This window comes from Sminthopsis crassicaudata, chromosome 3, assembly GCF_048593235.1.
Source record: "Sminthopsis crassicaudata isolate SCR6 chromosome 3, ASM4859323v1, whole genome shotgun sequence".
Lineage (NCBI taxonomy): Eukaryota > Metazoa > Chordata > Mammalia > Dasyuromorphia > Dasyuridae > Sminthopsis > Sminthopsis crassicaudata.
In genome coordinates, this window is record NC_133619.1 from 353,268,275 (window position 1) to 353,289,785 (window position 21,511).

Below are 21,511 nucleotides of genomic sequence, written 5' to 3' on the forward strand. Positions count from 1 at the left end.
ATAACTAACATTTAAAAAATAAAGTATATTAAGGTAAGGAGCAAGAAAAGTACCCAGACATTAGCACCCTTGGCAGAGACTCTGAAACACTGGGGACACTGTTAAGTTGTTCTCTCTTAAGAGGTAGAGATTGAATTTATCAAGTATGTGTTAACTAGAAGGGGAAGGAAGAGAGAATATATACTCTATATAATCACTTCCTATTCTAACTTATCATTCTTACTAGTTGCTAAACTGATTTTTAAAAATAGTTTTTGAAAAATGTAAGTACTGTCATTGTTCTTGGCTTTGAATTTTGGGCAAATTAGCATATATATTTTTATATCTGCTGTAATGAGGGGAGAGAAAACTTTCTAATAAACCAGTAATTTCTAGAAACAAAAAAAATTGGGGGAAAACATTGATTACTATCTCTTAGGTATAGCTCTGCCTCTATACACAACCAAACCCATATCTTAGAACTTTTCTTCTGGGACAGATAGAATTATTAAATAGATATTCCAGAATGGCTGCAGGGTTTGGCAGTATGTTTGGGTTAAAGAGAAGTATCCCACAGCATAATGTTGCCAACTACAGAGAAATGGAATGGTAAAAAAAACAATGGGCTTTGGAGTCAGAGAACCTGGGTTCAAATATTATCTCTATTGTTTACTTAGGGCAAGTCACTGCTCTTTGTCTCAGTTTCCTCATTTTTAAAATGAAGGCACTGGATCAGATCACTGACAAGGTCACTCTAGTTCTTGTTATGCCATGAGTAGCTTACTTCATCACTCTTGATCCTACTGGAGGATGGTTAATGGTCCAGTGATACTCAATAAGTGGCCTCCTATGGAGGAAGCATGGTTTAGTAGTTAGGGCACTAGATTTGTGGTACCTAGCCTTAATCAATGAATGAGTGCAGCCTCAGTCAGACTGAGATATTGAAGACCTTAGCTTAAAAAAGCCAAGGTCTCCCACTGCATCCAGGGCCATCTCTAGTCGTCTTGATCTGTGGCTTGTCGCTGAACCCAGATGGCTCTGGAGGGACCATAAGGCAGGTGATCTTGCCCAGCCCTCCCTCACTTATATCCAATTTAGTTACATGTCATGGTATCACTTCCCTGATGTCATGGTACTCTTCGAGAATGAAGGACAAACAGCAACAACCATCTCTGGATTTGTAGTCAAGAACACCTGCAATCAAACTTTACCTTAGATAGCAATGAAGTTAAGTGACTTGCCCAGGGTCACACAGCTAGGAAGTGTTAAGTGTTTGAGGCCATATTTGACCTCAGGTCCTCCTGATTTCAGGGCTGGAGCTCTATCCACTGTGCCACCTAGCTGCCTTATAACATATCTTCTATATAAATCGATGCATCTATAAAACTAAAGGTTGGACTCAGTGGCTTCTAAGATCCCTTTTAGCCCTAAATTAGTGATTCTTCTGAGAAAATGTATGTTTCTTCTGTTTGTCACCTTTAGGAAGGTCACCCTGAGCTGAAGCCTAATACTAAGGAAGTATTCGAGAGAAAATACTTGAATTCCATTCTCAGTAATCCTTACAAAGTTTTTTTTTCTTCCCTGAGTTATTTATTGTGCTTATTTTGTGAGTTCTTTTCCCTGGCAAGAGTCAAAGAAATTTTCTTTGTTGAAGCACTCTCTCCTTACCCTGTTTTTTCAGACAACCTATTACCTTCAAAGCCAAAACCAAACCAAACTTATTCAATTCCTGTATATAAAGAAGTGATAACACTACTAGACAGTGCCCAGACCTTTCCTACACAATCCAAGTTTGATGAAATAAACCACTCAGTGATCAATAACTATTTTCACCTCATGTGTCACCTGCAGAGTGCCAATGAGAATACCTAGAAGGTACTTCTTTCAGGATCTCTAATTAATTTGTTCTTCCACTGATCTATGAGAATTAGGCATCGGAAAAAAGGCAAGTCAAGGATTTCAGTGTCAGACTTGCTAGGTTAAGCAGAAACACTTGTGGCCGTGGGCCAGTTTATTATTTCCTGGAAGATGAGAGCAGGGCTACAAAGGGGTTATGGGACACTCCCTGAATAGCAGCTCTTTGTGTAAGGGAGAACCCATGGATACTTAAGATTTCTGAAAATGAAATTAGCTGCCTTAGTAGATAGAGTTCCAAGTCACTGGAGATGTTCTAGCACAGTCTGGATGAATATTTAATATTTGAGTGATCTGTAAAATAATAATAATAATAACTAGCATTTACATACCACCTATTATGTGTCAGACACTGTACTAAATGCTTTACAAATATGATTTCATTTAATCCTCAAAAACAACTCTGGAAGATAGGGGCTATTATCATCTCCATTTTACAATTGAGGAAAGACCAGCTAGTTGGAGCAGTGGATAGAGTGTCCTGCCTGGAGTCAGGAAGACCGGAGTCCAGCCTCAGAGTGAGCTGTATGCCTCTAACTCTGTTTGCCTCAGACCTGTAAAATGAGTTGGAGAAGGATATGACAAGCCATTTCATTATCTTTGCCACGATAATGTTGAACACAATGAAAAAGACTAGACAACAATAACAGATGAAGAAACCAAGGCACACGGAGGCTAAATAATTTGACCAGGATCACAGGAGGCTGGATTTGAAATTAGGGCCTTTTGAGTTTTTAATTACAGAGCTTTTTATTTCAACTGCCCTTAAAATACCTAAAGGTGTTTCAGATAGAATTAATGAATTGGACAGAGGAGGCTGAACCAAATTAGCTGTGTTATGAGTCTCAAAGGAGATAATGGATGTAAAGTACTTTGTAAACATGTGAACATGTAAACATGTTATTAATATTATCCCACAGTGACCATACCTCCATCCTGATGACAATTTTCTACTGCACTCCCACTGAGCTTACACACTGCATGCAGTTAAAAGTTTAACAATGAAGGGGGGGGGGGAGCAGGGAATGGATGTTTGTATACACTTTAAAAAGCTTAATTTACATTATTAATATTTTCTTAAATCTATACAACAATAAAGCAAACCCTGATTTGTAGACTGCTGACTTCTGGGTGTATACTGAAAACATAACATTCAGCTCTCCAATTGCTTGGTGCTCCAGCAAACTTTCCACATTTCAGAAACATAGGATTTTAGGGATTACAGGGGCATTTAAAAATCATCCAGTTCAGCCTTCTTATTTTACTGCTGAGGAAGCTGAGATGCAGAAAGATGATATTATTTGTACACAGTCACTTTAATTTTCAGAGCTAGGACTCAAACTAAGTTCTTCTCTTTCTAAATCCAGGGTGCTTTCCACTGATACCACTTATTCTTTTTCTTTTCCTTTCTATTTAAATTTTTTGTTCATTTATATCATTTGTTTTCCATATAACCTCCATTTCCCAATTTTTCTCCCTTAATTATGCTCTGAAAATGTTATGGTGTACTAAAAAAAGGAAAGGAAAAGAACAACCTACTTCAACAAAACTAACCAGCAGATCAAAAAAGTCTTGATGTTGCCTGTAGTAGTAGATACCCATAGTCCCATACTATCTCTTCTCTGGGACTCTGTGCCCCTTTCCAAAGAGCTGGGAGGAGCCTTCAAGAAAGGCGTTCTCTTACACACATAAGAGCATATGGCATGTGTTTCAAGCCCTGGGACTACAGCTGTTCTTTTAGGTTATCATCAGCTCCATGCTTGCCAGTTTCCTGGATTCTGATCCAAGCCTCTTTATAGTTTAGTTATCAGGAAAATATTTCCCTTACTCTTGCTATTCATGAATGATTTAATAAGCTCAGAACCCCTTTATTTTTTGGATGAGGAAACTGAGGCTAAATGACATACCAGAGGTTACATGGGAATAAGTAGCAGAGATAGGATTTGAACCCACACTTACTGCTTCCAAAATGCAGCATAATTCCCACTTCATCTCATCCCTCTAGTTTCTACCTTTGTTAATCCTATTGTGTACAGACTAGTCTCATATTTTAGAAGTTACAATGGTTTCCTATATACCTACTGCATCAAACTCAAATTTCTCTTTAACTTTCAAAGTCCTCCCAAATCTAGCTCCCTTCTACATATCAAATCTTGTTTTCCATTATTAGCAAACACCATTCATCATGGTAAATTTGGTCTTTACTTTTTTCCCTTACCCCATGCTTTTAAAATTTGTTTGTATTGTTTTTGTACCTGGACCTGTGATTTCATTGCTATAGGGTATTCCCAGTGAGAAAGCTACCTCTAAAGTTGAACTTTTTTTTTTTTTCCTTTTAAATAATTTACAGCCTTAGTTCAGTGATTTGCCTTGAGTTACAATAGCTAATCTAGGCCAGAGGTAAGACTTCCCATGGATTTCTGGCCATTAAAACTTGATGTTCACCTAACACCACAGTCATTTTTATTTGCTCCTAAGTGCTGGAAACATCTATGAAATGTTTTCTTTCACATATTAGCATAAGATAAATCGTTCAAATGTTTATATATAGATGCTTATTCTCCTCTGGAATCAGTTGTCTTCTATCTCTTTCCATAAAGATAGTAATCATATTTAACTCTCTACTCCAAAGGAATTGTGAAGATTAATTATTATGTGTGTAATTATTGGGAAGTTTGAGGCAGCTAGGTGGCAAGTAAGTGGATAGAGCTTGGAGTCTGGAAGATACTTCTTCCTGAGCTCCCCATGTTGATTCAGACCCTAATTGACTATGTGGATCCTGGGCAAGTCACTTCAACTGGTTTGTCTCAGTTTCTTCAGCTGTAAAACGAGCTGGAAAAGGAAACGGCAAACCACTCCAGTTCTGAAAAGGTTAGAGTCGGATAGAGTCCTATACTTTGTAAATAAAAGAATTGTATAAAGGGCAGCTAAATAATAGTTACAATAGCAGCTTTTACAAAGATAAGTAGTACCCATATTACAATCCTATTTTCTAGAAAAGGAAGCTCGAGACCAGAGAGAGAAAATAAGTTGCCCATGGTCTCCCAACTAGTAAGTATGGTGGGCAGGGTTGGAATCTGAGTCTCTTGGGCGTCTTTATGGCTGTTATTTCTTTCTTTACCATAGTTAAGCTCTATTTCACAGAGCTACAAACCTGTGACAATGTATGCAGCTTTTTAGGTGTTATCTCTAGGGCTAGCACCGCCGAAAGCCGGATAAAGAGAGTAGAAAAATGATGAAAAAACGTTTTCCTTGAGTATCAGAGTGGCGCTGGTGGAAGGCGCTAGCCCTTTGGCGCTGACCTGGGCCGAAGTCAGGGTGCGGCTCAGAGTTCCTTGGGCTCACTCTGCAATTACTCGGCTGCGGGCTGCGGAGCTTTGGCCCAGGCAAAACTGGAGGCTGGGCTCTACAATCCGCTTCGGATGTCGGTCTCCCGAATTACTTCATTCCCTTTAAAAGGAAAACTATGATCGGAATCCGGGAGGTGGCGAGGGGAGGCCCTGCCTGGGGAGAAGGACGTGACTTAAACACGGCCGCTGACCCAGTTTAATGCAGCTCAGGAACCGTGTGTGTGTGCGTGTGTGTGTGTGTGTGTGTGTGTGTGTGTGTGTCTGTGTCTGTATGTGTGAAAGAGTGAGGAGGAGGGGATGGTTTCCAGCATGGGATTAATATGTGTAAAAGAGAGAGAGGGAAAAGGGAGCCCCGGGAGGAGACCCTGTTTGTGGGGCGGCCTCCGAGGGTGGAGCTGAAGGGTCCCTCTAGGTCTGCTACAGGGGGTAAGGGGGGGAGACTACGTGTGGGGGCGGGCAGGGCCGGGCTTCCCCTCTCGGGCGGAGCTGCTCTTTCCCTTTTTTGGGCGGCTTCTCTCCCTGCAGCTGTCTCGGAGTCCGAGCCCGTCAGGCTCAGCTCTGCCCAGCTTAGCTCGGCCGGGTCCTACCCAGAGAAACAGCTACCATGACGGGAAGGTAACGTCGGCCGGGGGTTGGATGGTTCGAACCGGGGTAGATTGTAGATGAGTGCCGGGCGGGATGCAGGAGATTTCTCCTTCTAAAGGCAGAACCTGGATGGGTGATTGAAGTTTGTGGATCCAGTGCCTGTTTCTAATCAGCCGGTTACGGATGACTTCCTACAGCAGGGTGTGCCCCCCACCACTCGGGAACCCCCGGGAAGCGGGCATCGGGAGGGAGGCGAACCCCTGATGCTTGTCTGAAGGCCGTGCCAACAGCAGCTCTGGGCGCTGCCTTATACCAGCTTCCCTGCAGTTAGGTTCGGATGCCACTGCCACTCCCGGGGGGCGGACAGTGACCTTCCCTTCCTCCAGACCCCTTGGTCCTCTTGTCACCCACCAGAACCAAGGCTTCTGAGAACCAGAATGGGAGAATTAGAAACCGTCTCTTGAACCCCGAATAGGGATCTGGGGTAGGACGAAGCCCCGTACTAGGCAGGAGTCAGAACTGGGTTTGAGTCCCAGCCTGGATCACTGACTAGCTATATAATTATGAGGAAGTCATCACTTCCCTGAACCTCAGTTTCCTTCTCTGTAAAAGAGGATAATTAAGTATGCCTGACTGTGAGAATCAAATGAGTCAATATATCCAAAAGTTCTCTGGAAAGTATTACACTAAAAAATGTAGCATGTCGGTTAGGAGAACATAGTGCTCACTGAGCGAATTGGGTGGGGCAGAGCCCACTCCCCTGCTCTGGGTCTGGCTGCCTGGCTTCCAAAGAGACCCTACTAATTGTCACCAGATGAGGCACCTGGCATCGAGGAAAAGCCAATGTATCTGAAAGACCTAAGTGAGATTTCCATCTATGCTGCTTATAAACTGAATTTGGAGAAGTCTTAAATCTTGATTTCATTTTCCTCATTTGGAAGATGAAGAGAGAGGTGTAAGTGATTGAATATTGGATGTGGAATCAGGGAGATCTGGGTTCAAAGTGTGCCCTTGGATTCCTTGAATTTTTCTGACACTCAAATTCTCTCTCAGTCTCTATGTTACTGAGTAGATAAATGGGAGGCCAATTGTATTTGTTCTGTTTCTTTGGGGGATGAGTAGGATTATCGTTTAATTTAACTTTTGAGTTCTGGTGAGAGTCTTAGTAATTCTAATGAAGAAGATATTTGTTCTAGATCCAAGTTAGTGGGCCTGGAGTCATAGAATTAATTTGGTTGGAACTGAGACAAGGGTAATGGAGGAGAAAATCTATGATCAGATATAACTTTCAAGGGAGAGGCGTCAAATAGAGTAATAGATTTAAGCTTGTTCTGCTCAAAAATGTTAAAAGACTGAGGCCATCATTTGCCCTGGAGAGTTAGGCTTCAATGATTAAGTGAGTCCTGTCCTTATGTTTTATTACCTCCAGAAGAACCTTGGGCAGAATTACAACCTCATTATTTAACAAGTTCTATTCTTTGAATATAATTTTGCTTCTCTCACCAGAAATCTTCCCGCTGGTGGCCTCTGTTCTATAACTGTCTGCCATTTGAGCTCAACTAACTTCTGAACATGTCCTTGGCCACTTTCTTTCTGCTGAGTTGTGAGATGGTACTGGGTTAGTAACAGGAACAGATGAAGATATAGCTTCCCAGTGAACTGGATTTTATCTTCCTTCTTTGGTAATTGTAGGAATCACAATAGAAATTGGCAGTACTTGAACTTGCAGACTCACTGACTTGGAGGCCTGCTCTCTATCCAATGTACCACATTGCTTTAGTTCAGGGCCCCCAAAAAGATCAGGATGTACTAGGAGATACAAAAAGCCTCAAATTATAACTCTCAACCAGGTGCTACCCTCTCCCCCCATCCTTCTTCCTGAATTTTGAGGAGATTCCTAATGAAGAGGTGCTTTTTTCTTTGTAGAACTCTGAGACTTTATTGTTAGAATTTCTCCCCATCTTTATCTCCTTTGTAATCTAAATCATTTCTGGAAATAAAAATATAGAAATAAATTGGGGTCCATGCTTTTGATTAGTTCTAATTGTAGCACCAAAAATGAAGGGGAAAAATAAGCTCTTTCCATTCAGGTAAAGAAATAAGGCAACTAAGCAAAAGTTGTTATGTGTGAGTATTTTTTGGTCACTTTTCTCAATAGCACAATCCCAACATCCCAATATCATTAAATGTTTTTTGGGCAGTGACTAGTAGTCATATACTGGGCAAGATCCACAGAATAGGCCACCACCTCTGCCCCTGGGGTTGATAACATTTCTGTGTTGGATAGATAAATGACTATACAAAATATAATATGCTACAGGACAAGAGTCGGAGAAATTAAATGAAGGGAGTGATCTTCAAGTGCAACTTTGTGGATGAGGTGGGATTTGAACTAGATCAAGCTGGATTAGTTAAACAGCAAGGAAATTAGAAATATTGCTATTTCAGTAGGTGGCACTCTCCTCTTTAAAGTAATCACACTCTCCATCACATTAGTTGATATTTTGATGCTGTCCACCTTAGCCAATAGTCTATCAAATGCATATGCCTGGTTGGTCACAAGAGGGACGTTTTATGAATAAATGAGTGCAAAATCATTGTCATCACTGGAAAAATAACTGTAAGATACTACCTTCACATAAACAAAAAGAACTTTACGAGAAGAAGGGAATCTTTTTTTTTTTTTGGAATGTTTTGTAGTACAGGGAATGGGGTGTCATCTTCCTTTTCTAGCTGACATTAATGGGGTAAGGAGGCTTTCCAAGTATACCTGAGAATGATTTTCTAACTTATTCCCTGTAAGTTCATCAGGGAGACAGCTTGGCATTGGAAAGAACACATTGGCTCTGGTGTTAGAGGAACTTGATTCAAACCTTGCTTCTAAGTCATTTCCCCTCCCCATCTTCTATTTGTCTACCATTGGATGCTATCTATTGGATGGATTCTGAAGATTCACTCCATCATCAAAACTCAAGACTTTACAATTCCCTGGGTACTTTCACTGACTCTCCCCCTCCCTCCATGCCTGGAATGTCTCCTTACCTCTATTCTCTTGTTTCTTTCAAGTTCTAGTTAAAATCCTATCTTCAAAAAATCATTTTACCCATCCTCTTAAAGCTAATGTGTTCTTTCTAAGATCATCTTCCTTTTGCCCAGTGTAAATTTTGTTTGTACGTGATTGTTTGCATGTTCTTCCTCCTTTAGAATAGGGGCTGTCTTTTGCCTTTCTTTATATCCCTAGGGCTTAGCACAATGACTAACATATAACCTGTAGGAAGGATTTTTAAAATGCCTAGAAGATCAAAATGCTTCAGCTGACTCAGTGAAGTTAGGGGAAAAAATTCCTTAGGCAAATAAAACAGATAGTAGGATGAAAATTTTTGTTTTCATTCAAAATTACTACATCTGTTTATAATAATTTTTAAAGTACATTTGTATATGCAGACTGAACAGATGAACCTCTTTTCTTTTTATAAGTAATAACTTTTTATTTTCAAAATATATGCAAAGAGTTTTCAACATTCACTCTTACAAAACTTTGTATTCCAAATTTTTTCTCCTCCCTTCTTCTTAACCCCTCCTCTAGACCAAAAGTAATCCAATACATGTTAATCATATGCAATTCTGATGAACCTCTTTTCAAGCTGTCAACTTCCTTCTCTCTTTTAGATTTTAACCTCCAAGAAAATTAAGGTCAGTTTCTTGAGCTTGATCTCTCACCTATTCATAACTTGCATTTTTAATTCATTTGCTTTAGTCTCTAAATAAGAGGTGACTCTTCTTGTAAAAGCCTTGTTTTTCCCATCCCTTCTCACTTCCTGCAAGAACCTGCCCCCTCAACCATTTTCTCTCTCTTAACTTCATTTCAGTGCAATTCAACACACATATATTTAAGCTCTTACTATGTTTAAGTTAAGGCACTATTCTAAATGCTGAATTGGAATAAAAAGACAAAAAACAGTTTCTGCCCCAAAGGAGTTTATTTCTTTATTCTGGTTAATTTCTCCTTATTCATTGGCTCCTTTCCAGATGCCAACAAACTTGCCCAGGTCTCCTGTCTCCTTGAAAAACCTTCACTTTATCTTTTCATTCCCCTCCAGTATTCATCCTATATTTCTTTTCTCTTTCACAAGCAAACTCTAGAAAGTGTTTACATTTCTTGCCTCCACTTCCCTCCCACTTCTAGTAATCTCATTTCTAACTATTGAAATTGCTCTTTTCAAGGTTACCAACCATTTCTTAACCAAATAGATCCAATAGTTTATTTTGATCAATACTTGTTGTTCTTGACTTCTGTGTCTTTTGACATTGTTGAGCAGCTTCTTTGGCTATAGTAGTCTCTTTATTCCCTTGGCAAGTACTCTGCTTTTTCTCTTGGTTTTCTTTCTAGCTGTCCATCCCTACTTTTAGTCTATTTTGCTTGCTCATCATTTACCATGAACATACTAGATATAGGTATCTCCTAAGATTCTGATTGTCTGGGGCATCATCTTCTCTTTACATTTCCTTTCCCATGCTGACCTCAATGCCCAGGGAGTTAACTTGCATATTTAGGCAAAAAATTACCAATCTATATATCCAATTCTATCTCTCCTGAATTTTAGGTTCAGATCACTCTTCCTCCCCATCCTCCCTTCCTTCCTTCTTTTCTTTCTCCCTTTATCCCTCCCTTTCTTCCTTTCCTCCCTCCCTTCCTTAATCTCTTCTGTTTCTAACAGGACCAGTTTGCTCCTCCTTAGGTCTCCCTCCCCTTACAAACTTCCTTGGGGCTTACTTGTCTCATGACTGACTGCATGATACCTGAGCCCTGCTGCAGCTCAGAACTCATGAGGAGCAAATGATCACCAGCCTCAGCCTCCCAGGAGCAAGGTTAATAATTATTCATTACCATATGCGCTCTCATATTGCTGTTCTTTTACCTAAACTGCCTCTCATGTTTTGTGTGCATTTTCTCTTCATTTCTACACCTTGAAATTCCTAGGTTTGGCTCAGATCTTCAACTGACCCCCTTAGTTAGAATTGCCCCCTTCTCCTTTGGATTTTCATCCTTTTTTATGTATGACACATATCACCTCACCTCCTTGATGCTTATAATATTCCCTGGGGATAGGTCCTGGATTTTATCCCCTTAGGAATCCTAGAATTTACTACAATATTTTGCTCAGAATAGAGGCATAGGTAATTGTTGACTTTATACCTATTCCAAATTAGTACTGCTGAACCATGATGGCCTCAAAGTTTATTCCCATAATATCCGTGCTATGATACTATCAAAATATTATCTTCTTCCTATGGCTCTCATTACCTCTGTGAAAGATTTGCCCTGGTCCTTAAACTTTGCTAATCAGTTCCTTTGTGGAATTGACCTTGGGAACCTTTGTTCTTCTCTACTCTTCTCCTTCCTTTGCTAATTTTCAAGTTGTTGTGATTTCTGACCCCTATCTTGAAATATAGTCTCCTTAACCTGGTGTCCCATGATTTACTTGGGTCCTTGGGTTCAGGGATGTGTCTGATTACTTATTTTTTTTCTCCTTATATTCTGTAGGTCCATATTTTGGGGCTAGTTTCTGCTACTTACTCTATATTTCTCCTGGTCTTGCTGTCACACATTCTGAAATACAAATGCATATATTCTAGGATTGGTTCACTAGAGAAAGATTAGCACATAGAAATATCAAGAATAGGATTGTAGGTAGTTGAAAGTGAATATAAATGAAATTATCTTCCATAGATTTGATGGCAAATAAACTTGGCACAAAAGCTGAATTTTTTTGGACCTAGGTTGATTCAAGATTGAAGAAAAAATGTATACCGTATGCTAGTACAAGTCTTCCTGAGGCAATTTTATTTAATTATCATTATTTTATAGCTATCTCTAACTTAAAGAGAGAGGTATTCAAAATGAAATAGTCTGTCCCACATCCTCTTCTATATCTCAAGGCCATTTGAGGTAACATTGATAGAAATCTTGAACAAGGAAAGGATTAGTTTATGTTGAAATAGAGTTTTGGTTTGGTTTTGGTACAATAGTCTTTACTAAAATGATTGGAACTTCTGGATTCCATCTTTGACCTCTCTCTTCCAGGACTGAGAGGACCTCCTTCTAGTGATCATTATCTTAATCTTTAAATGTTTAGAGGACACTGCCCTTAAGTGGGTTATGGTGCCAATCTGGTTGGGAGAGGGGTGGGAACAATTGGGGAAGGCTTTTTGGAAAGGAGTTTTGGGCAAGAGAAAATATTTTAAAATTATTTTAGTTGAATTTAAAGAAAGTATTAAATATGTTTCCATATCAACAGTTGAAGTTCATGCTTTGTTATGTTTCCATCTGGCCCCCAAATAAGAATGATCTCTCACTTTAGAACATCACTTCAGTGAGTTGGATTGGCTTACTTGGGTATTTTGCACCAAGCTCATTCATTGATTTACAATCCTATGCAAGAGACATCCAAAAAATATTGTAGTTTCACCAGTCTCATAGAAAAAGAAATAATTTAATGAATTTAGTTCATATCTAAAGTTCCTTCTCATATTTTTCACAAATAATAATAGCTAACATTTACATAATACTATGTTTTAGGGACTGTGTAATAAAACGATTATTATCTCATTTGATCCTCACAACAGCTCTTAAAGGTAGATGTTATTGTTATCCTCATTCTACTGATGAAGAAACAGACTTGCCCAGGATCACACGGCTAGGAAGTATCAGAGGCTGGATTTTGAATTCCATGTCTTCTTGACTCCAGGACAAGCAATATATCTGATGTATCATGTAGCTGCTGCAAATTTATACTTAGAATACTTTTTGAAGTGATGCCTTTTGTTTTAACATCATTATTCATTTCCAGAAATATCCTTCTCCTCATCCCTTTTTCTTGTCACAAGTTCAAAATGAAAAGAGGGGAAAAGGCTGTTCATCAGAATTAACCAACACAACAATTCAGTCAATGGCAGTATATATAGTATTTCATACTCAAAGTCCTTCTGCAATGAGTAGTGGGAGGTACATTTTCTCTGTCTTCTAGGCTCAAGCCTGGTTGTTATAAAACATTTTATTTTATTGTTCTTTTTGTCAACATTGTAGAATCATTGTTTTTCTGGTTCTTACTTCACTCTGTGTAATTTCATTTAAGTCTTCTCATGTTTCTCTGAATTCTTTATAGTCATTGTTCTTATGGTGCAGTAATATTCTATTATATTCAGGCACCACAGTTTGGTGCCATTCCCAGGTACCACAGTTTGGTGCCATTCCCAGGCCAAAAAAAGACATACCTTGATTACTATAATGGTCTCTAAACTAGTTCAGAAAAAAATTCCTTGTGATTTAAACCAAAGAGACTGTCAGAGACAAATTTATTAATTAACTTATAAATTTGATAATTTAGAGAGAGTGAAAATCCAAAGGGACAGAGATCCATCCTATTTTGAAATCTCCCAATCAAGTCAATAAAAAGAAAAATTCAACAATCAGATAAAATATTAGGTAGCATCTTTTTGGGTTTATTCTCCCAATTCCCACTTCTATAGGGAAGTTGGGTTCCCAGAAGATTGGGTTACTATTTCTTAGTACAGTGCCTAGCACATAATAGCTGCTTAATAAATATTGATTGATTGATTGAGGGTAGCTAACCACACAATTAGAAATGGTTTCCATTATTGTGGTTTACAAGTCTTTATCTAGTATATTCTAGTATCAATTAACTAGTTGATATCAATTAACTTTAACAGTGGGATATTTATTGAGATACTCTTCCCCGTGATCATATTTGGTAACAGGGGAGACTGGGCACAAACTTAAAGTGGTAGGTAAAAAAAGATTCTCTCCAACCAGTCTCCTTCCCAATGTGATACCTACAAATTCTTATCTCCTCTTCAAGGAATCATTAGGTTTACTTTTGTGTATTGTATAGCTGATGGATGAGTCTCCTCTTTGCTTGTAGACATGGTGTCTTAGATATTGGGTTGATTAATTTCTGAGTAGAGCAAACAAGTTGCTCCTCAGGACTAGCTCCTCATCAGGAATGGATTCTGTGGGTACCAGCAGATTCAGTTATTGATTCCAACTACTTAACCTCAGTTAGCTCTTCTAGTTTTTCAAAGTACACAACATTATAACCTGTGTTTCTTTTTTATTTTTAAAATACACGCAAAAATAGTTTTCAACATTCACCCCTGCAAAATCTTGTTTTCCAAAATTTTCTCCCTCTTTTCCCTTTACCTCCCTCCCCTACATAGCAAGTAATTCAATATAGATTGAACACATGAATTTTTTTTTTTCTGAAGCAATTGGGCTTAAGTGACTTGCCCAGGGTCACACAACTAGGAAGTGTTAAATATCTGAGGTCAAATTTGAACTCAGGTCTTCCTGATTTCAGGGCTAGTACTCTATCCACTGCTCTACCTAGCTGCCCCACATGCAATTCTTTTAGCATGTTTCCACATTTATCATGCTGCATAAGAAAAATCAGATCAAAAAGGGGGGAAAATGAAGAAGGGGAAGAAAAGCGAGTAAGCAACAATAAAAAGGTAGAAATACTATGTTGTATTCAATATTCCGTTCCTACAGTCCTCTCTCTGGGTGCAGAGGGCTCTCTCCATCATAAGCCTATTGGAACTGGCCTGGATCACCTTAATGTTGAAAAGAACCACATCCATTACAGTTGATCATCACATAATCTTCTTGTTGCTGTGTACAGTGTTCTCTTGGTTCTACTCATTTCATTTAGCACCAGTTCATGTAAGTCTCTCCAGGCCTTTCTGAAATCATCTTGTTGGTCATTTTTTACGGAACAATAATATTCCATAATATTCATATACCACAATTTATTCAGCCACTCTCCAATTGGTGGGCATCCACTTAGTTTCCAGTCCCTTGGCACTATAAAAAGAGCTGCTACAAACATTTTTGCACATGTGGATCCTTTTCCTTTTTTATGATCTCTTTGGGATACAAGCCCAGTAGAGACACTGTTGGATCAAAGGGTATGCACAACCTGATAATGCTTTGGGCACAATTCCAAATTGCTGTCCAGAATGATAGCCTGTGTTTCTAAAGAAACACAAGAGATGAAAGAACCAGAGGCATTTTGCATTTTTCTACTTGGTGGCTAGGTAGGCGATTGAGCCTAATATACTGGACACCCAGTAATTCATGCTCTTCAAAAGGTGATAGGAAAGAGAGTGAAATTATACACTCAAACCTTTTGTATCCACATTCTTTTTTTAGCTCAGCAGCTAATTAAAAGGCTTCCTCCCCACTCCCTTCCACTCCCCCCCCCCCAATAGGCAATAGGAAACAGCCACATGATATCTGTGCATGCTATAAAATAAGAGGAAGGGTCTCTCTGTTATAATGCCCAGAAGCAGGGATTAGGGATTGGAATGGGTCAGGACATATTTCACATTCATGAAGGATTGGGTCTTAGTTGACCACTCTTTTATTAACAGTTGAAAAATTTAGCTAACAATTTTGATTCATTAAACAGAACAATTATCACAACTTTTGGTAGATACTGGAGAATCATTTTCTCAACACCATTCAATCTCTTTTAGCCACTCCTTCAAAGGATTTTATTTTCACCCTAATCAGAAGTGAACTAGAAGATACTTCTATTAGTTGAATTAATAAAGGCCTTCTTCTTTATCTAATAATAACCTTAATCAATTTAAAGTACAAGAATTTTTTGGGCTTATCAAGTGCCTGTCTTAGAAATTAGTTGGGTTTTGGATAAAAATGATATAAAAAGATTTAACTGAACATTATTTTTAGAATTGATAGTTGAATTTAAGTTGATAGATTGAATTTGGAATTAATAAAGACCAATAAGATTTCTCATTCAGATTAGACCAAGGCATTAGAGAAAGACATTAAGAACATATGATTTCTTGATATTTTTTTTAAAAAGGGACCTAGTGGGACTTTAGGGTGTGCTTTGGTCTTCCAACTTCTGGTTCCCGTACTCTAAGCCATCCAGGCAAAACCTCTTTACCAGACTAATCTTCCTGAAACATCATTTTCCTTCCTGGGAAAACTCTACTAACTCTCTATCTCACTTGAAATCATTGTTTCTTTGTTTGTCAATAGAGTTTTCCATGATTTTTTTGATTATACTCCTTAAACTTTATTGATCATGATACTAATAAAAGCTTTCCAATCTCATCAAGCTGGTCTCTCTGAGACTCACAAGTATGCCATTAGTTATTCTTTCCCCATCCATTCATTTATCCCCTTACCTAAAATGCCATCTTTACATTTATTTTCTGTCCAGATTCTTAAAGGACCATTTTTGAAGCAATATCTCAAATTCCAACAATTCTATAAAACCTTTCCTGATAGTTCTCTGAACTTCTAAAACATTTATAGTTTATATCACACATTTTAGCCCTTAATTATTTTATAACTGTTTCCTGTGTTTTAGACCTATTCCCTAACTAGATTCTTATTTTTTGAGGTGAGGTCCAAAAATATGTCTCATTCTGCATAGATGGGAAACTACTGGAAGAATCTCATTTTTCTTATGTAACCCCTATTTAAATGACATGGTACCAAATTATTTTGTGGAAAACATTGCACTAATGCCAATTCACACTTGTTACATAAAGGCACCTTTTATTACAGCAAAAAGCACTGGATTTGGAGTCAGGAATTGCGTTCAAAACTCAGCTTTTCCACTTACCAGTTGTTTGATCTTGAGCAAAACACTTAGCCTATCTGGGATTCATTTTTCTCATTTGTAAAATGAGAGATGATTTCTAAGGTCCAGTCTAAGTTCTAGCTATATGTGTATGTGTATATATATATATATATATATATATATATATATATATATATATATATATATATATATATATATATATACATACACATATCTATCTAATACATGTGTGTGTATATATATATGTGTGTGTGTGCTTGTATATATTCTATATTCCCATGACTCAAATTATATAAGAAAGAAAACCAGAAGTAATTCCTCAGAGTTTGAGAAAATTGTGGTGAATTTTGTAATCTTTGTAAGCCCACTATCAGTTTTAATTTATGGCAAGGGAAGTGCCAGGCTGAACAAATCCTAACCTAAACTCTAGATGATTAGCTAGAGTTGGATAGGCCTTAGGGCTTGATTCTTTGACTGAATTCCATGGTATATGATGCATTTTCATGTGTGTGACATTCCAATGTGTTGGGTTATACTGTATACTAAAACACCTAATTTTGTGTGTGTGTGTGTTTGTGATGGGTGGTCTGTTTTTTTTCTACTCTAGACTCTCATTCTCAAAAATCCAGTAAAACATATTAAGTCTGGAAAGAATGAAATTTCATCTTAGAAACTTATAAAAATGCTAGAGAAGGCAATTTTCCAGTAACTTCATTGGTTAGACATGAGAAGTTGGAGGTAGGAGCTAAGGGTAAGAATAGAGAAAGAGGGGCATGACAGTTGTGTTCTACTATTCTATAATTTTGTGCAAAAAGATATTTTTTTCTTAGTCCCAGAAGGCAGGCCTCACTAGGAGTGGGTAGAAACAATTTCTTGATTGGAGCTATCCAAAAGTGGAATCACACTGAGTTCTTGTCACTGAAGGGCTATAAGCAGAAGCTGAGTTATGACCACTCTGGGGAAAATGGTGAAGAGAGGGTTCCTATTCAGATCTCTAAGCTCCCTTATGATTGAGATTTTGTAATTCAGCTGTATGATGATACTACAACCAATATACAGGCTAGAGAGATTGCTAGCTGAATATCAGGGAACATCTATTAATCTTCAGATGAGATGACTTCAGTGTAATGGAACTTATACATGATTTTAGTTCATTTCATCTAACACTGTCTGAATTACTTAGTTTTTCTTGAAGTTGATAATTTCATTGTGGATATGATCAATTGGGAACAACCTAAAGATGGTTTTTTTTAAAACATATTTTCTAGAATATTGGTCTTCATAGTGGAAACAGGGAACCTGGGGTGGGGAATGGGGAGATCTTCAGGACTATTATCAGCCAATCAGAGGATGGAAAGAAGGGGCAACCCATTCTTTGCGATAGCCTAATTCTGCTTCCAAAAAAATCATACTTACCCTTTAGCTCTTTCAACTTAACAATCCCTTAGTATACCTGTTCCCTTAGCTGTGTTCACCTTTCAGCACAGCTATAACCCAACCCAAACAGGGTATCCACAACATTAATTGTGCAGGTGCTACAGGGTACATTCCACTTTCATTCCCACTGCAATATATTGGCTAGAAAAAAAATTACTGATAGGAGTATACCATCAAAACAGTTTGGAGACTGGTGAATTCTAGATTCTGGAGAATATGGGAATATTGTGAAGTGAATCACTGTTAATGAATTCAACTTAGCCATTTAAAAGGAAGAGGGAGTGTCTGCAGCTGCTTCTTCTCTTTACTTCTGAGGAGCTATATTGACAGGATCTATTGAAAAGTCATGTCATCACAACCAGCCCTACATGTCATGGCAAAACTTTTATTTCTTTCCTGATTGATTTTCTATCCAACCCCTTCAGCACCTCTCCCAAACCTTCTCTCTTCAAGTCTCTCATAGCTTCTCCATCCCCAAATGCTCTAAGCAGATGTCTTCACGTCTTACATTACTGAAAAAAATAAGGCCATACATTGTAAACTTGGTTATTTCCCTTTCTTCTTATCTCAAAACACTTTTCTACTGTTCACCTTATTTTACTTTTTTCTCTGAAGAAAAGATACCTTCTTCTCTTTATAAAGGCTTTTCACAAGCTAAATCCCACCTTTTGCTGGAAGTCTGTTTCCAGTTCCCTACACTATCATCCTCCCCTTAAGATTAACTTCCATCCACAGTGGATATATTTTGCATGTGACATGTACAATGCTGTTTACACATTATCTCCCACATTAAAATGTGCTTTGAGATCAGGGGCCTTGTTTTTCTTTTCCTTACTGTTCAGCCCTGTGCCTGGCACATAGTAAGTGATGAAATGGATAGAGCACCAGCTCTAGAGTCAAGAGGATCTGAGTTCAAACCCAACCTCAGATACTTATTCCTGTATGTCATTTAATCTCTATTTCCTTACTTGTAAAATGGAGATATTTAAAGCCTATATCTTGAAGTGTTGTTGTGAAGATCAAATGAGATATTTTAAAAAATACTTCATACAGTTCCTAGTGTCTGGTTAAATGCATATTTCCTCCCCTTTCCTTCCCTTACTTATTAAAATAATTGACGTGCAGATGGTCCTAAATCACATCTCTTCCAAGAGTTCACCTCACATTATTCATATTTGATGTCTCATTACTATTTGTGTATCGACAACACAGTTTTGGTTTTTTTTTAGACATCATTGGTGGTGCTTAACAAGTGTTTGCTAAACTGAATTTATTTTCAAGTTTAATCCCTTACTAATAATTATTTTTTTATTTCTGTAAACTTTATTTTCATTTAGGATGTCAGTTTCATTAACATATTTTTTAAAATTAATTTTATAATTATAATATTTTTGACAGTACATATGCATGGGTAATTTTTTACAACATTATCCCTTGCACTCCCTTCTGTTCCGAATTTTCCTCTCCTTCCCTCCACCCCCTCCCCTAGATGGCAGGTATTCCCATACATATTAAATGTTTTATAGTATAGCCTAGGTACAATATATATGTGCAGAACCGAATTTTGTTGTTGTTGTTGCTGCAAAGGAAGAATTGGGTTCGGAAGGTAAAAATAACCTGGGGAAGAAAAACAAAAAATGCAAACAGTTTACACTCATTTCCCAGTGTTCCTTCTCTGGATATAGCTGATTCTGTCCATCATTGATCAATTGGAATTGGATTAGATCTTCTACTAATAATCATTTTAAAAAGATTATTTCTATGTGCCAGGTCTGGAGTCAGGAAGACACATCTTTCTGAGTTCAAATCTGGCCTCAGATACTTACGAGCCTTGTGACTCTGGGCAAGTCATTTAATCCTATTTGCCTCAGTTTCCTCATCTGTAAAATAAGTTGGAGAAGAAAATGGAAAATCATTCCAGTATCTCTGTCTAAAATCCCAGATGGGGTGAAAAAGAGTCCGACAGAATTGTAATGACTAGACTGCAAAAGTAATGTATAACTATACTGACACACATTATGTATTGTCATTCCTTTACTCTCAACGCTTGTTCATGTTAGGGGCAGGAGAAACAACACTGGGGGATGTTAAGCTGCTGTGCTAACCCTGTGGGCATAATCAGACAGCTGCCATTTCCAGGAGCTCCATTGTTTTCAGGAGGAAAGTTCTGCCACAGACCATGTGGTCACTAAGGCATTCAGACACTCCTGGAAGCCTGGTTCTCTTCAATCAGATTCCTGTCTTCTCCTTTGGACATGAACTTTCCTGGGTTTGTTCTTGTTTTTCTCCCCTAAAACAAATGGACTTTCGAACAGGGCAGCTCATGTGTAGGTAGAGTAAATATTTACTGACTTGTGTGAGGCTTTCATTTCAGATAACTAATATCTAGCTGGAAAAGATTTGTTTTTAGTTCTTTGTTTTCTCATTGACCTAGTTCAATTTTTCTATATACCTGCAGTGTGATAGTTACTGAATTTAAGTGGAGAGTAAAAGGACTGTTAGACATTATATTACTAGATTAAAAGTCCAGGGACACATTTTATTCAAACTTTGTCTTTCTTGTGGCACCCAGGACAATGCTTTACTTACAGTAGGTGTTTAGTTGACATTTGTTGATCTTAGTATTTTTTGAGTTGAATATTATAACAATGTAGTCTTTTCACTTTATAGATACATGTATGTTCTTTATATTGAATTTGAGCAGTAGTTGTAAATAGAGTGGAAAGAGCATTGGCTTTGAATCCCAAACTTAGTTTGAATTTCTGCTTCTCTACTTTGTGACTGTGGATACATTATTTCCCACCTCTGGATCATTGTTTCCTTATCTATAAAATGAGAGGGTTGGACTATAATCTCAGGACTTCTTAAACTTTTTCTACTTGCAATTCCTTTTCACCCAAGAAATTTTTATGTGACTCTGGGTATATATGTTAAATTTCAAATTGGCATACAAATTAAACATTTACTGACAATAAATTGTAATTTCGGGGACCCCCACATTCAGTTCTGAGAACCCATGTGGAATCGTGACCTAGAGTTTAAAAAGCTGGGGACTGGACGACTTTTAAGGTCCCTTCTAGTTTAGATCCTCCATTGGTGTGATTATGTTAGATAAAGAATCATAGGATTTAGTACTGGAGAGAAAAGAGCTTAGAGGTCATCTAGGCTGACTCTTTCCTTGTAGTAGGATTTCCTTACAAAATTGAGGATAGGATGGGGAAATGGCTTGTCCATTGTGAGTTAGGAAGCAGGTCTCAAGATTAGAATTCAGATCGCTTGTCTCCCAACTTCACTACTATTTTTTTCCTTTGGAATTGGATTTGAGATTTCATCAGTGTGTTGGGGTACTTCTTTGACAGATTCAGCTGGATGGATCTCTCTCAGATTTGTAGTCTTACAGAAATGCCTTTTCCCTAGTCCTGTGAGGAGAATGGTATGTGAGTTGCCTAGGGACCTACAGCCAGGATATATGTATATGAGACTTGAACCCTAGTTTTTCCTAACTCCGTGGAGAAGAGTTCTCTGTCAACTCTGGCTTAGATGCCTCCTCTACAATGCCCTCTCACCTGCAACAGGCATGAATCTCTT

The 21,511-nt window shown here is 38.1% G+C and overlaps 1 protein-coding gene across 3 annotated transcripts in view; it reads left to right on the top strand.

Moving 5' to 3' along the window:
- LIMS2 (LIM zinc finger domain containing 2) overlaps positions 1 to 21,511 on the top strand; it is a 79,444-nt gene that overhangs the window by 1,331 nt on the left and 56,602 nt on the right. Inside the window, exon 1 of one of the 3 annotated variants that reach the window (XM_074301714.1) lies at positions 5,534 to 5,858. The exons of 1 other annotated variant lie outside the window; for it this stretch is intronic. In XM_074301714.1, the coding sequence (XP_074157815.1) occupies positions 5,848 to 5,858 (11 nt within the window). In that variant the 5' untranslated portion in view covers positions 5,534 to 5,847. Of the gene's footprint in view, positions 1 to 5,533; positions 5,859 to 21,511 lie in introns of those variants that run through there. One more of the 3 variants, XM_074301716.1, reaches the window with a different exon arrangement.